This window comes from Piliocolobus tephrosceles, chromosome 6, assembly GCF_002776525.5.
Source record: "Piliocolobus tephrosceles isolate RC106 chromosome 6, ASM277652v3, whole genome shotgun sequence".
In the NCBI taxonomy this organism is placed as follows: domain Eukaryota; kingdom Metazoa; phylum Chordata; class Mammalia; order Primates; family Cercopithecidae; genus Piliocolobus; species Piliocolobus tephrosceles.
The window spans coordinates 15235585-15249507 of record NC_045439.1 but is presented as its reverse complement, the minus strand read 5'-3'; the positions used below and the strand labels follow the sequence as shown (position 1 = coordinate 15249507).

Genomic DNA, 13923 nt, shown 5'->3' with positions numbered 1-13923 from the left:
TCTTCCCACCTCAGCCTCCCAAAGTGTTTCAATTACAGGCATGAGCCACTGAGCCTGGCCTCCAATCGTTAATAATATAATAATGTGGGCTGGGCGTGATGGCTCACACCTGTAATTCCAGCACTTCGGGAGGCCAAGACAGGTGAATCACCTGAGCTCAGGAGTTCCAGACCAGCCTAGCCAACATGGGAAAACCCCATCTCTATTAAATATATAAAAAAATTAACCAGGCATGGTGGTGGGCACCTGTAATTCCAGCTCCTCAGGAGGCTGAGGCAGGAGAATCGCTTGAACCCGGGAGGTGAAAGTTACAGTGAGCCGAGATCATGCCACTGTATTCCAGCCTGGGCAACAAGAGCGGGACTCTGTCTCAAAAATAATAATAATGTGAGAATTTGTGTTTGCACAAAACTTTGTATTTTTCCAAGAGGCTTCACATTCATTGTAGTGTTTAAGCCTCTGAAAACCCCGTGAGGCAGGTAAGGTGAGTCCCAGGAGGTTTTCTCAGCTCGCCCAGCTAATTAGTGTTGCTGGTAGCATTAGGAGTAGACTGCAAACTCCTGGGGCCCCAGCCCTTTATCAGGGAATCATGCCTTTATGAATTGCTGAAAGGTTTAGTGTAAGCCCCAAGGAGAACCTTTCTTCCCTCTGGGTGGGTCCCAGGCCCTGGGGTAAGGAAGGCTTGTTTGTCATTCCGTGTTTCCGAGTGTTTCCCAGACTCATTAGTCTCCTTTGGCTTTTGAGGTTTTGATGAGACAGTGAGAGCCTTCTAGGCTGATTAGAAAGTTTCTACAAATTGCCCTGGCCTTTCCCAGAAGAGGCTGTGGGTGTGGTGCACACAGTGCGGGTGGCTTCCAGCTTCCTGTCCCTCGGGTTGGGCAGGCGGAGGACCTCAGTCTGTGGGGGAGGGGTTCTCAGAGTGGAAAAGGAAGAAAGGGACAAACAGGGTCTGAGGGAGCTGCTAGAGCAATCCCATCCTCCCACGCCCAGAATGGAACCCCCATCTGTGCTGTGACAACCCTGAGATCCCAGAGGAAGCAGGTGGAGCTGGCTGTTCATGGCTTCGAACCGCCCCCTTTGTAGATCCTTGGGCCTTCTCATGGCCTCAGGAGCCCAGTCTTCTCCTGTGGCCCCCCTAGACCCTCCTGCCCAGCAAGGCTACCTCCTGAATTTTCCTGTTTCTCTTCTTCTCCATCAAACCCCCTATTCCTCAGGTTCCATGGGCAACTGCCATGTCATGGGCATAGTGCTCAATTGAGAATCAAGTTACCTGGGTTGTTTCTTTTTTTTTTTTTTTTTTGAGACGGAGTCTCGCTCTGTCGCCCGGGCTGGAGTGCAGTGGCCGGATCTCAGCTCACTGCAAGCTCCGCCTCCCGGGTTCCCGCCATTCTCCTGCCTCAGCCTCCCGAGTAGCTGGGACTACAGGTGCCCACCACCATGCCCGGCTAGGTTTTTTTGTATTTTTTTTTAGTAGAGACAGGTTTCACCGTGTGAGCCAGGATGGTCTCGATCTCCTGACCTCGTGATCCGCCCGTCTCGGCCTCCCAAAGTGCTGGGATTACAGGCGTGAGCCACCGCGCCCGGCCAAGTTACCTGAGTTTAAGTCTCCACCTTCCACTGACTGCCCAGGTACTGCCCCCATCAGGAACTGCCAGCTCTGTACAGTGAGGATCACGATATCCATGACAGGATGGACATGAAGCCCAAACAAGATGGAATTCATAAGATGCTAAAAAGAGACAGCTGTAGACGAGATAACAGTGTTACATGGTGGGTGTTATTCCCCTCATTCAGTGGGCTATCATAGATCTAGAGAACTGTTCTGAGAAAAACCATCAGGATATAAATCTAAGGTGTTTGGTCCTTCACAATTGTGTCATTCTTTTGGCCAAATCCAGTCCCTGATGCTTGAGATGGATCAGATCTAGATCCCACAACAGTGAACACTAGCCTCTGACAGAATTCTTCCACATCTTCCAAGCCTTTATAGAAGCAGACACAAAGATAGTGATGTACCTGTTCTGTAGGCTTGGGGAGTCCAGCCCTCTGGGTTGAACATCTAGTTTACAGAATCCTCCAGAAATATCTGGACACAGGAGCTGTGTCCCCAGATCTACAGCAGCACCTCAAAGGGTACATGCTTCAGGGCTTGCTAGGTTTTTGTGTTTTTTTTTTGAGATGGAGTCTTGCTCTGTTGCCCAGGCTGGAGTGCAGTGGTGTGATCTCAGCTCCCTACAACCTCTGCCTCCCAGTTTCAAACGATTCTCCTGACTCAGCCTCCGCAGTAGCTGGGACTACAGGCATGTGCCACCGTACCTGGGTAACTTTTGTATTTTTAGTAGAGACGAGGTTTTGCCATATTGGCCAGACTGGTCTCGAACTCCTGAACTCAAGTGATCTGCCTGCTTTGGCCTCCCAAAGTGCTGGGATTACAGGCATGAGCCACTGTACCCAGACTTGATTTTTAAATCTTACCCATACAAGGGTAGAAGTACCTGCTAGTTATTTTTAGCCAATCCACCTATCTTGAACACCATTCATTTCACCAGTGAATTAAATCATTTCTAATATGTATTTATTCTAGCATTCATTTATTATGCTAATTAACAAATTCTCTGATGCGGACTATCAGATGGGCCTCAAGACTATGGGCTCTTTCAAATGCTCACTAACCACACTTGGAGTGTGTATTCCTGATTATGATATTTCAGATGTTAACCAGGCACCCCTCTGGTATACATTAAAATGAACTAAAACACATACATTTCACATTCTTTCAGCAGAAGCCTTTAAAGTAAGCTCTAGAACTGACTTTGCACCAGATCCCCCGGGGGCTCAGTGAGCCAGAGCCACTGGAAGGGAGGTCCTGAGTGTCACCATACCCACATCTCCCAAGGGCCTGGCACCAAGAGCATAGAACATGCTCCATCTTGGCTGGAGAATGTGACCCAAAAGGGCACACACCACACTGTGGTATGTTCCAAACGTGAACTCATTTTTAACTAAAGAAGTTTCTAGAAGGCCTAAGGGGAAGAAACACAACTCCTGGTTGTCTGAGAATATATCCAGAGCCAACGTCTTTGCCTTCCGAAAGGCAACAAGCACACATAGGGCTGCCTTGCTTCAGGCCTCCCCGTTTTGCCCTGGTCCCGGGCACTGACTCAGCTCCCCTTCCCTTCAGGAGTCGGTGATGGAGGCAACGAGCTTGGAATGGGTAAAGTCAAGGAGGCTGTGAGGAGGCACATACGGCACGGGGATGTCATCGCCTGCGACGTGGAGGCTGACTTTGCCGTCATTGCTGGTGAGCACTTGGATGGCTGCCCAGTCTGGCCGGCTACCCAGGGTGAGGGACCTGGCTTGGAGTCTGACCAGACCAGAAGCTCTTCTCTGCGAGTAGTGCAGAGGGCACCAGGGGAGGGAGGGGAGGTGGTGCTCAGTCTCTGACCTTTCATTCAGTCATTCAACAAACATTTACGGTGTGCCCAGGCAGTGTTCTGAGCACCGGGGTTATAGCTGCAGTGACCCTGCTCCACAGAGCTCCCGTTCTAGGACTGGGAGATAGAGAATGAGCCCTGACGAATAAACGCATCAGATGATTCTAAAGAGTAATGAGAGCTTTGGGGGCGATAGTACAGATAGCTGAGAGAGGGTGATGGGAGGGCTACTTCAGACCAGCGGTCAGGAAGGCCTTTCTGAAGAGAGTCATCTGTGCTTTTATCTGCATGGACAGTAAGAAAATTATCTGGTAAGTGTTTGGAGGATGCAAGAAGCTTTCCACCTTTCCTTTCACCTACTTCTGCCTTGGGCTTCCCTGCGCCTCCCACTGTTGCTCCTTTCCCGCAGGACCCACCTTTCCTGTGTCCAGGTCCTTCTAGGTCTGGCCTCCTCCTTTGACCTCACCCCAAATTTCAAGAAAATTGGCAGATCCCCGAAAAAGGCTGTCTCCCACTTCATGATCATAGTCTGGAGAGGAGTGGAACCTTGTGGGAACCAGTGCTGGGGTGGGAAAACCTTTTTCGTAATTGAGAAATGGCTGGAGGCTCAGTACGGGCAGGTATGAGAGTTTAAAACTCCAGGGGACACAGTGGTCTGAGTGAACTCGTGCTCTTGTGAGTTTTGCCTCTGGGCGCTCAACCAAGTTCTCACAATGAATATCAGAGAAAAATCCCCTCATTTGCATCAGGGGGAGGGAAAAATGAGTCATTTTCAAGTAGGCCAGGGCATTCTCCTTCTTCTTCTTCTTTCTTCTTTCTTCTTCTTTCTTCCTCCTCCTCCTCCTCTTCTTCCTCCTCCTCTTCCTCCTCTTCCTCTTCTTTTTTTTGAGTGTTCTGTTGCCTGGGCTGGAGTGCACTTGTGCCATCTTGGTTACTGCAACTTCCTGGGTTCAAGCGATTCTCCTGCCTCAGCCTCCCAAGTAGCTGGGATTACAGGTACATGCCACCACACCTGGATAATTTTTGTATATTTTTAGTACAGATGGGGTTTCACCACGTTGGCCACACTGGTCTCAAACTCCTGACCTCAAGTGATCCACCTGCCTCGGCCTCCGAAAGTGCTGGGATTACAGGCATGAGCCACCATGTCTGACTGATTATGACTTTTTAGACAACAACACCAAAGACATTATCCATGAAAGAAACAGTTGATAAGCTGGACTTCACTAAAGTTTCAAACTTCTGCCCTGCAAACGACAATGTTAAGAGAAGGAGAAGGCTGGGTGCAGTGACTCATAGCTATATAATCTTAAGACTTTGGGAGACTGAGGCAGGAAGACCATTTGACGCTAGGAGTTTGAGACCAGCCTGGGCAATGTAGCGAGAACTTGTCTCTACAAAAAATTTTTTAAATATTAGCTGGGCTTAGTGATATCTCTGTGTCTGTTTCCCAGTTTTCAAATGGAGATAATAACAGTACTTACACCTCACAAGCTTCTTGTAAGGACTCCAGGAACTAGTCTGTGTAAGGCATTTATAACAGTGCCACATGTTGTAAATATTCAGTCAAAGAAGATACTCTATTCCATTCAATATAAGATGTCACTGATGGCCAGGCGTAGTGGCTCATGCCTGTAATCCCAGCACTTTGGGAAGCCAAGGCAAGAGGATCACTTGAGTCCTAGTGTTCCAGGTTACAGTGAGCTATGCTTGTGCCACTGCACTCCAGCCTGGGTAACAGAGTGAGACCCTGTCTTTATTTAAAAATGAAAAAAAGGCTGGGCACTGTGGCTCACGCCTGTAATCCCAGCACTTTGGGAGGCCGAGGCAGGCAGATCACGAGGTCAGGAGATCGAGACCATCCTGGCTAACACGGTGAAACCCCATCTCTACTAAAAATACAAAAAATTAGCCAGGCGTGGTGGCGGGCGCCTGTAGTCCCAGCTACTCAGGAGGCTGAGGCAGGAGAATGGCGTGAACCCAGGAGGCGGAGCCTGCAGTGAGCCGAGATCACGCCACTGCACTCCAGCCTGGGCGACAGAGTGAGACTCCATCTCAAAAATAAAATAAAATAAATAAAATAAAAAATCCCAGCACTTTGGGAAGCCAAGGCAGGAGGGTCACTTGAGTCCAAGAGCTCCAGGTTACAGTGAGCTATGATTGTGCCACTGCACTCCAGCCTGGGTGACAGAGTGAGACTCTGTCTTAAAAAAAGAAAAAAAAAAAATGTAATTGATGATAATAATTACCCATAATTTACATACCACTAAGGAAAACACAACCAATTATAACTGTAAGATACTATTAATTGTAAGTATCTTACAATTAATCTCAATCTGTAATCTCAATTGAGATCTCAATTGTAATCTCAATCTGTAATTGTAATTGAGATTACAATTAATCTCAATCTGTAATCTATAATCTCAATTTCAGAGATGTAAGTGTAACAAAAGTACATCTTAAAATCAGTAAAATATAGTATTGTTTTTAGCACATGGTCTTTACCTGCCACATTTTGATATATGCCTTGTATTTTCATGCCACATGCCTTTGTACTCACTAAAGATTTTTTGTTTGTTTGTTTGAGATGGAATCTTGGTCTGTTGCCCAGACTGGAGTGCAGTGGCACAATCTTGGCTCACTGCAACCTCCACCTTCCAGGTTCAAGTGGTTTTCCTGCCTCAGCCTCCTGAGTAGCTGGAATTACAGGCTCCCGCCACCAAGCCCTCCTGATTTTTGTACTTTTAGTAGAGATGGGGTTTCACCATGTTGGCCAGGCTGGTCTCCAACTCCTGACCTCAGGTGATCTGCCCATTTTGACCTCCTGAAGTACTGGGATTACAGGCGTGAGCCGCCACGCCTGGCTAAGGGGGTTTTTGTTTGTTAGTTTTTTTTTAAACTGGAATTACTCCCATTCCTCCACCCCTCTTCTGGCAAAATTTTACCCAACCTACGAGGCCCATATTAAAAGACCCATTTTCTGTGAATCTTTCCTAAACTGGTCAGAATGTGTGCCCCCTCCTTATGTTCCCATAATCTTGCATGAACTCTCAGTCACAGTGACCCGTGGCTGGCCGTGTGCACAGCCCCTCCTCTCCTGGACGGGAGTGACCTCTCTTTCGTGGTGCTCTGCACCTAGAGCTTAGCAGGGCCTTCATCCAACTGCATGGAGAACTCAAGCAGGTTTCAGGGAAAAGCCAAGGAGATGGTCCCAAAACTGAGGAATAAGCCCTTTGGGCCTGTGATGGAAAAAGAAGGGAAGTCTGAGGCTGATTTGGGAGTGATCTTTGAGCACGTGAAGAGGCCATGTGATCCAGCGTGACGGGGCTGTTTCCTGCCCTCTGAGGGTGGACTTCCATGTGGCACAGGGGATTCAGCTCAGCCAGAACGGAGAGTTTCGTCGTGTTGAGTGTTTTGGAATGGGTTTCTAGGGTTATTGCCTAAACCTTTTTTTCTGATGGTCATTAGCAATGTATTAAATAGTTTAGAGTAAGGGTTTTCAAACTTTAGCTTGAATCAGACTCACATAGAGGGTTTATCAAAACTCAGTCAGGTGCACCTATAATCCCAGCTACTTGGGAGGCTGAGGCAGGAGGATCACTTGAGCCCAGGAGTTTGAGGTTCTACCCCAATGAGCTATGATCATGTTAGCCTGGGGGACAGAGGGAGACCCCATCACTAAAAAAATTAAAAATAAAAATAGGCCAGGTGCAGTGGCTCATGTCTGTAATCCCAGAACTTTGGGAGGCCGAGGTAGGCGGATCACAAGGCCAAAACTGGATTCTGGAACACAGAGCTCCTGTGGTCCTTGGGCTGGGCCCTGCTAAGGGGTCTTCTCCTGACCCTCCCTTGCACCCGAGCCCCTGATGTGGGAGCACGGGCCCCTGATGTGAGACCAGCCTGGCCAATATGGTGAAACCCCGTCTCTTCCAAAAATACAAAAATTAGCTGGGCGTGGTGGCACGCACCTGCAGTCCCAGCTGCTCAAGAGGCTGAGGCAGGAGAATCGCTTGAAGCCAGGAGGCAGAGGTTGCAGTGAGCCGAGATCACACCACTACACTCCAGCCTGGGCGACAGAGCAAGACTTCGTCTCAAAAAATAATAATTATTATAAATAAAAATAAAGAAAATTCAGCTTGTTCCTTTCCCCTCCTCTCCTGCTGAGCTTTTTATTCAGTAGTTCTGGGCTGGGGCCAAAGAGTTCGTGTTTCTAGCCGGTTCCCAGGTGATACTGGTGCTACGGGTCTGGGGACCAGTCCTGAAGATAGTTCTGCTTCCTCGAGGCAGGCTGACAGACACATGACTTTTCCACTTCCATGATGGAATCTTGTTTTGCTGTTCTAGGTGTTTCTAACTGGGGAGGCTATGCCTTGGCCTGTGCACTCTACATCCTGTACTCATGTGCCGTCCACAGTCAGTACCTGAGGAAAGCAGTCGGACCCTCCAGGGCACCTGGAGATCAGGCCTGGATGCAGGCCCTCCCGTCGGTCATTAAGGTAACAAACCCCAGCCAGCCGCTCGCCTGGAAGCAGCTTTTACCCTGGATGAGCAGCAGGCCTGAGGTCCCAAGCCATAAGCCAAGGGCTGGCACCCTGCTGCCCCTCAAAAGCCAGAGACAGAGCCAGCCTTGAAGCAGAGGTCTCCTGGATCGGGTGCCCTTTACACTACTCGTGGTCCTGAATCGTATGGCAGGCCTGATCCAGGTGACCATATTCCTTCTAGTTTGACTTTAGGTGAGTTGCTTAGCTTCTCTGAGCCTCATTTTCTTCATCTGTAAAATGGGTGCTGTCAGCATTGTTGGAGGAACCGAATGCCTCACCCATGGTGGGTACTTCATACTGGTAGTGATGGGCAGGTGTCCTGTCAGCCTCCTGCAAGGAACACACCACTCAGTGAGGCCACTAAAACCTCCAGAGTGAGTCAATCAGTCATACTAAGGAAAGTGCTAAGGGGGACAGACAAGGTGGGAAGAGAATCCTGTGGGCTGGAGGCTGCAAGGAATAAGCCGGGTAGAAGGAGAGGAATCCCAGTGGGGGAAATGGGGGGAGCAGGGGCTTGGGAGATGAGGACAGGCTTAGTGATGGTTTGGGGGAGATAGCTCTTGAGGTGGAGAGCAGGAGGTAAGGGGTGAGACAAAAGTGGAAGAGGGCTTCAGACCCCAGGGCCCGTAAGGAGGACGTCCATGAGCCCCTGAAGTTGTTTGCACAATTGTTCCTGTACATGTATTTTTCTGGGCAAGACTCTGTGGTTTCATCAGATTCTTCAAGTAGTCTGGGGCCATTAAGAATCCCTGGTCCAGCTGGGTGTGGTGACTCGTGTCTCTCAGTACTTTGGGAGGTCAAGGCAGGAGGATCACCTGAGCCCAGAAGTTCAAGAACAGCCTGGACAACATGGTGAGACCTCATCTCTAGAAAAAAATTTTAAAAATTAGCCAGGCCCGGTGGCATGCACCTGTGGTCCCAGCTACCTGAGAGGCTGAAGTGGGAGGATCGCTTGAGCCCAGGAATCCAAGGCTACAGTGAACTATGTTCACACCACTGCACACTCCAGCCTTGGAGACAGAGGGAGACCCTGTCTCAAAAAAAAAAAAAGAGAATCCCTGGGAAGGGACAGATCATATTAGCTGGGCCCAAGAACACTGTGACTTTCTCCTGAGGACTCTCCCTGAGAGGCAGCGCAGATGGCTTTTGTCCGAGCTCCTCCGACTGCAGAGCCCATGCTCTGGAGTGTTTGCAGTTCTAGGTACGCTCTAGCCCAGTGCAGAGGAAGGGCATCAACGTGTGCCTGTCTAACTTATGTGAACTCGCACATGCATATGGGGAAAATGCAAAAGGAAGGCGACCAGCGCCCAGCACCCAAGCCTGAGCAGCGAGGTGGCGGCGGGACTGGCCCTTCCTTCCTTGGTCCTCAATTTCCATGGCCCCCGTAGAGCAAGCCCCACCCCTAACACCAATTCCAGGCTCTAACCTGCCTCCTCTGGGGCTCCTCAAGGAGATGGGACCTGCCCCTCCTGGAGGAGAAGCTGGTGGACCAGACTTGCAGGACATCCATAGTGCCTCAGTCCCTAACGGGACACCTACTTGGGGAATCTTCCTGGGTAATTTGGACCTTGGGAAAATGGGGCCAAAGCTCTGACTTTCCATCTAAATCCTGGGTTAGATGTGACTCCACCTGTGAGCAGACAGCAGCCTGAGGGGTTAGAGGTGGGTGTCGAAGGTTGTGGAAGAGGGTGTGGAAGGTCTGGGGAGATGGGAAGGTAAATCCAAGAGGCAGGAGGCTCCTGAGCACTGAGCCTGCAGAAGACCCCGAGATTGGGTGGGCCATTGCTGCAAGTCCCCAGCCAGTGGGCAGGCCCGATACCTCCCAACGTCTGCAACCAGACATCTGCATTGCTGCCTCTTTTCTGTCTTTTTTTTTTTTTTTTTTTTTTGAGGCAGAGTTTCACTCTTGTCACCCAGGCTGGAGTACAGTGGCACAATCTCGGCTCACTGCAACCTCCACCCACCAAGTTCGATCATTTCTTCTGCCTTAGCCTCTCGAGTAACTGGGATTACAGGTGCCCGTCACCATGCCCAGCTAAATTTTTTTGTATTTTTAGTAGAGACAGGATTTCACCAAGTTGGCAAGGCTGGTCTTGAACTCCTGACCTCAGGTGGTCCACCTGCCTCAGCCTCCCAAAGTGCTGGGATTCCAGGCATGAGCCACCACACCCAGGCTCTTTTGTCTTTCTTTTCTGTTGCCTTGCACCTGTCTCTTCCCTTTTTCCTTCTGTCTGTCTCTCCCTCTGTTTCTCTGTGTCTTTTTCCTTCCTGCCTCTGGCCTCTTTTTCTCCCCAGCATCTGCCTGGATTGGTGGTGTCATTCCCATTTTACAGACAAGGGAGCTGGGGCTCTGAGAAGCCGGTGGCTTGCCTGAGACCACCCAGCTGAGAGGCAGAGCTGGGATCCGAGTCTAGGTCTCTGTGACTCCATCCTCTGGGCTTTTCCCAATACCGCTCAGAAGTGCCCCAGTTCCTGGCAGTGCCAGGGAAGAGGCATGGGGGAGGGCAGCTCAGGCAGCTGTGGTGACATTTTCAGAGGGAAATGGTCTGCCCTCGAGGGGCCCAGAGGGCCTTTTGTGCTTTCTTTATACTTCCTGGATCTGAACTGGAAAAAAACACGCATGGGCTGCTTCACACATGATTCCTGATTCACGCAGACACAAAAGAACAAATCCAGCCAAAGAAATCCACACAGCCCAACATGCAGGTGGAAACTTTTCCTTCTGTATTTCTACCCAGTCCTTCATAAATCGATTAATAATGTACCACCCTTATAAAGAACATAAAATGGGGTTTTCTTTTTTTCTTTTTTGAGACAGAGTCTCGCTCTGTCGCCCAGGCTGGAGTACAGTGGAGCAGTCTCAGCTCACTGCAACCTCTGCCTCCCAGCTTTGAGCGATTCTCCTGCCACAGTCTCCTGAGTAGCTGGGATTACAGGTGCACGCCACCACACCTGGCTAATTTTTGTATTTTTAGTTAGTGACAGGGTTTCACCATGTTGGCCAGGCTGGTCTTGAACTCCTGACTTAAAGTGATCTGCCTCAGCCTCAGCCTCCCAAAGTGCTGGGAATACAGGCGTGAGCCACCGTGCCTGGCCTAAAATGGGGATTTGTAAAAGCAAAAGTACAAACACATGTTTGTTGAGCCCCTCTCCTGGGCCAGGCCCAGGCTTGCTCCAGGGGACAATGAGGAGTCTCCCTGGGTGGGGGACTCAGGGTCCACTGGGGAGACTACACGTGACAGGCAATTTCAGGATCCAAGATGTAATGGGCACAGTAAGCTTCAGTGGGAGGCCAGGCGTGGTCGCTCTCACCTGTATTCCCAGAACTTTGGGAGGCTGAGGCGGGCGGATCACTTGAGGCCAGGAGTTCAAGACCAGCCTGGCCAATATGGTGAAACCCCATCTCTACTGAAAATACAAAAATTAGCCAGGCGTAGTGGCAGGCGCCTGTAGTCCCAGCTATTCGAGAGGCTGAGACATGAGAATCACTTGAACTTGGGAGGCGGAGGTTGCAGTGAGCCATGATGACGCCACTGCACTCCAGCCTGGATGACAGAGTGAGACTCTGTCTCAAAAAAAAAAAATTTTTTTTTAAATTTAAAAAAGCTTCTGTGGGAGCACAGAAAACAGTGCTTAGCTCAGAGAGTTCAGGGAAGGCTGCCTGGAGGAGGTGGCACTGAGCTGTCTTGAGGAGTGAGTAGGATATAAGTAGCCAGGTAAGGAAGGGTGGAAAAGGCCTTCTAGGCAGCAGAAACCACATAAGCAAAGGTATGGGGACATGAAGCCATACAGTGTGCAGGGGAAATAGCTAGAATCTAGAATAGCTAGAGTTCTGCGGGTCACTACGTGGGGGTCCTTGAGTCATCTAGAGATGCTGGGCAGAGCTGTGGCCTGAGCTAGTGGCAAAGCTTGATTGGTTGGGGCAGAGAAATGTCCCACAGCTCTGCTCAGTGAGTTGCATTTGGGGACAGGGGTCCTTAGGGATCTGACCTGAGTATGGTAGAAGTGGGCACCTTGCCGAGGAGGCCAGGGAAGGTGGACACCACTACCCGGGCACACCTTGCCCACTCTGGCTCTTGGCCCAGGGGAGCCTCAGAGTGAGGGAGAGGCAGTGCCCTTGGGTTGTACTTGAGGGCAAGCATTCCTCAGACGTCATCAAGAGCCAAGAACCAATTGATGACACTTTACAGGGACACTCAGGTGGTACCTGCAAGGGCCGATAAGGAGGGCTTGGAGCTAAGGAGCTGGAGAACTTGGTCTTTCTCAGCTTGGGGGCCAAGATGCTGCAGTTCGGCAGGGTGACGGAGCTCTGGGCAGGGGGCGGGTCCCTGGGAGGGACTGAAGGCCTCCAAGGATGAGGCCTCGGGAAGCCCCCTCATGGGGCCATCTTCCCCTCAGCCTGATGGAGTCCTCAGACGGCAGGTAGCCAGGCCGGCTCTGCCTGGATGCTGGGCTGGATTAGGGCCCCTCTCTTCTCTGTACTTCTGTAGTTTGTAGACTTCTCTGTTTCCTGGACCAAGTCCTTTATAAAAACATCTGGCCTGCCTTGGGTGAGTGAAGTGGTGGTTAGGAAGGTCACAGGCCCTGACTGACTGCCTGGTTCAAGTCCTGGCTCCACCCACTTCAGCCTTGAGCAAGTCTCCAACCTCAGCATTCCTCAGTTTCCTCGAGTAGGGTCAGAACAGATCTACTTTTTGGGTGATTGGAAGATGAAATGAGTCCCTTTGTGTAAAGCACCTGGCATAGTGCCTGGCATGGATTAGTAGTAAGTGTTCAATAAATGCCAACCATCATTATCATCATCATCCTTTTTATCCTGACGAGGTCCTTTCTTTACTTCAGTCAGGCTGGGGCAGGTGTCAGGGTGTCCCTGAGCCAGGCTTAGGATGGTGGCAGCAGGTGGCCTATGCCAAGGAGAGCTCCCACAGCCAGCGCAGAAGGAGGTGAAGGCCAAGACAGAGCTGGGGCCTCCAGGTGCCGTGTGGCGTCACATGGGAATGCCTGTCCTTCCCTGTGTGGCCGGGAGGCAGATGGAGCTGTTTCTCCCGCTGTCACACTCCCCAGCCCGGCCCAGGGAGCCAGCTCGCCCCTGCCTATTGCCAGGTGAGACCATGATTATACGAGCCCCATCTTGCTCCACGGGAAGCCTCAGCACCACGTTCCCGCCCGCCTCGTCATTGCCTGTGCCAGAGCCCAGGGACAAGGCAGTGCCTCACCTCACATCCCAGCCCATCTCATGCCAGCCCTTTACAAGAGATCACAAAGAAGAGGCACTCCCTGGGAGGGGTGAGCCAATGCCAGGAAGCTGATGCCTGGGCAGGAAAGAGGCTAAGGAGACGTGGGGCTCATGGTATAAACAAATGCCAGGAAAGGTTTCCTGGACTTCCCCTACCTCCACCCAGTACTTGGGGAAGAGGAACACAGCAGCTGGGCCTGTTTTGTATCACTGCCTTGAAGTGGAGGCTGAAGGGGGCTGCCTGAGGGCTCTGGCCAGTCTCCCAGCCCCTCTCTGCTCCATCTCGGCTCCAGGGCAGTTACTGAGCACCCATGGTGAGTATGGATGTGCAATATTCCATCAGCCCAGGGCATAGCAGCCATGTGGGTTGGGGAAACAGAAGAGTACCCTGTTATTCACATGCCCAGTGGTAGGTAGGGAGTGAAGGGTCAAAGAGTGAGAGCTCTTGGGGGAACAAATGATGACTTATTTGTCCCTACTTCAGGGCCTGGCCCAGGGAAGGCACTCAGGAAATGTTGGATGGAGAGATGATGGATGCATGGATGGATGGCAGGAGGGATGGATGGATAATGGATGGATGGATGGATGGATGGGTGGATGGAGGGAGGGATGGATGGGTGGATGGAGGGATGGATGGATAATGGATGGATGCATGGTTTGATGGATGGATGGGTGGATGCAGGGATGGATGGATGATGGATGATGGATGGAT

The 13923-nt window shown here is 50.8% G+C and overlaps 1 protein-coding gene across 8 annotated transcripts in view; it reads left to right on the top strand.

Moving 5' to 3' along the window:
• DGLUCY (D-glutamate cyclase) overlaps window positions 1-13923 on the top strand; it is a 162711-nt gene that overhangs the window by 144919 nt on the left and 3869 nt on the right. For 6 of the 8 annotated variants that reach the window (XM_023205460.2, XM_023205458.2, XM_023205459.2 and 3 more), the window contains exons 12-13: window positions 3182-3343; window positions 7779-7930. In XM_023205460.2, coding sequence (XP_023061228.1) covers window positions 3182-3343; window positions 7779-7930 — 314 coding nt within the window. The remainder of the gene's footprint in view (window positions 1-3181; window positions 3344-7778; window positions 7931-13923) is intronic. The other 2 variants (XM_023205466.1, XM_023205465.2) reach the window with 1 other exon arrangement.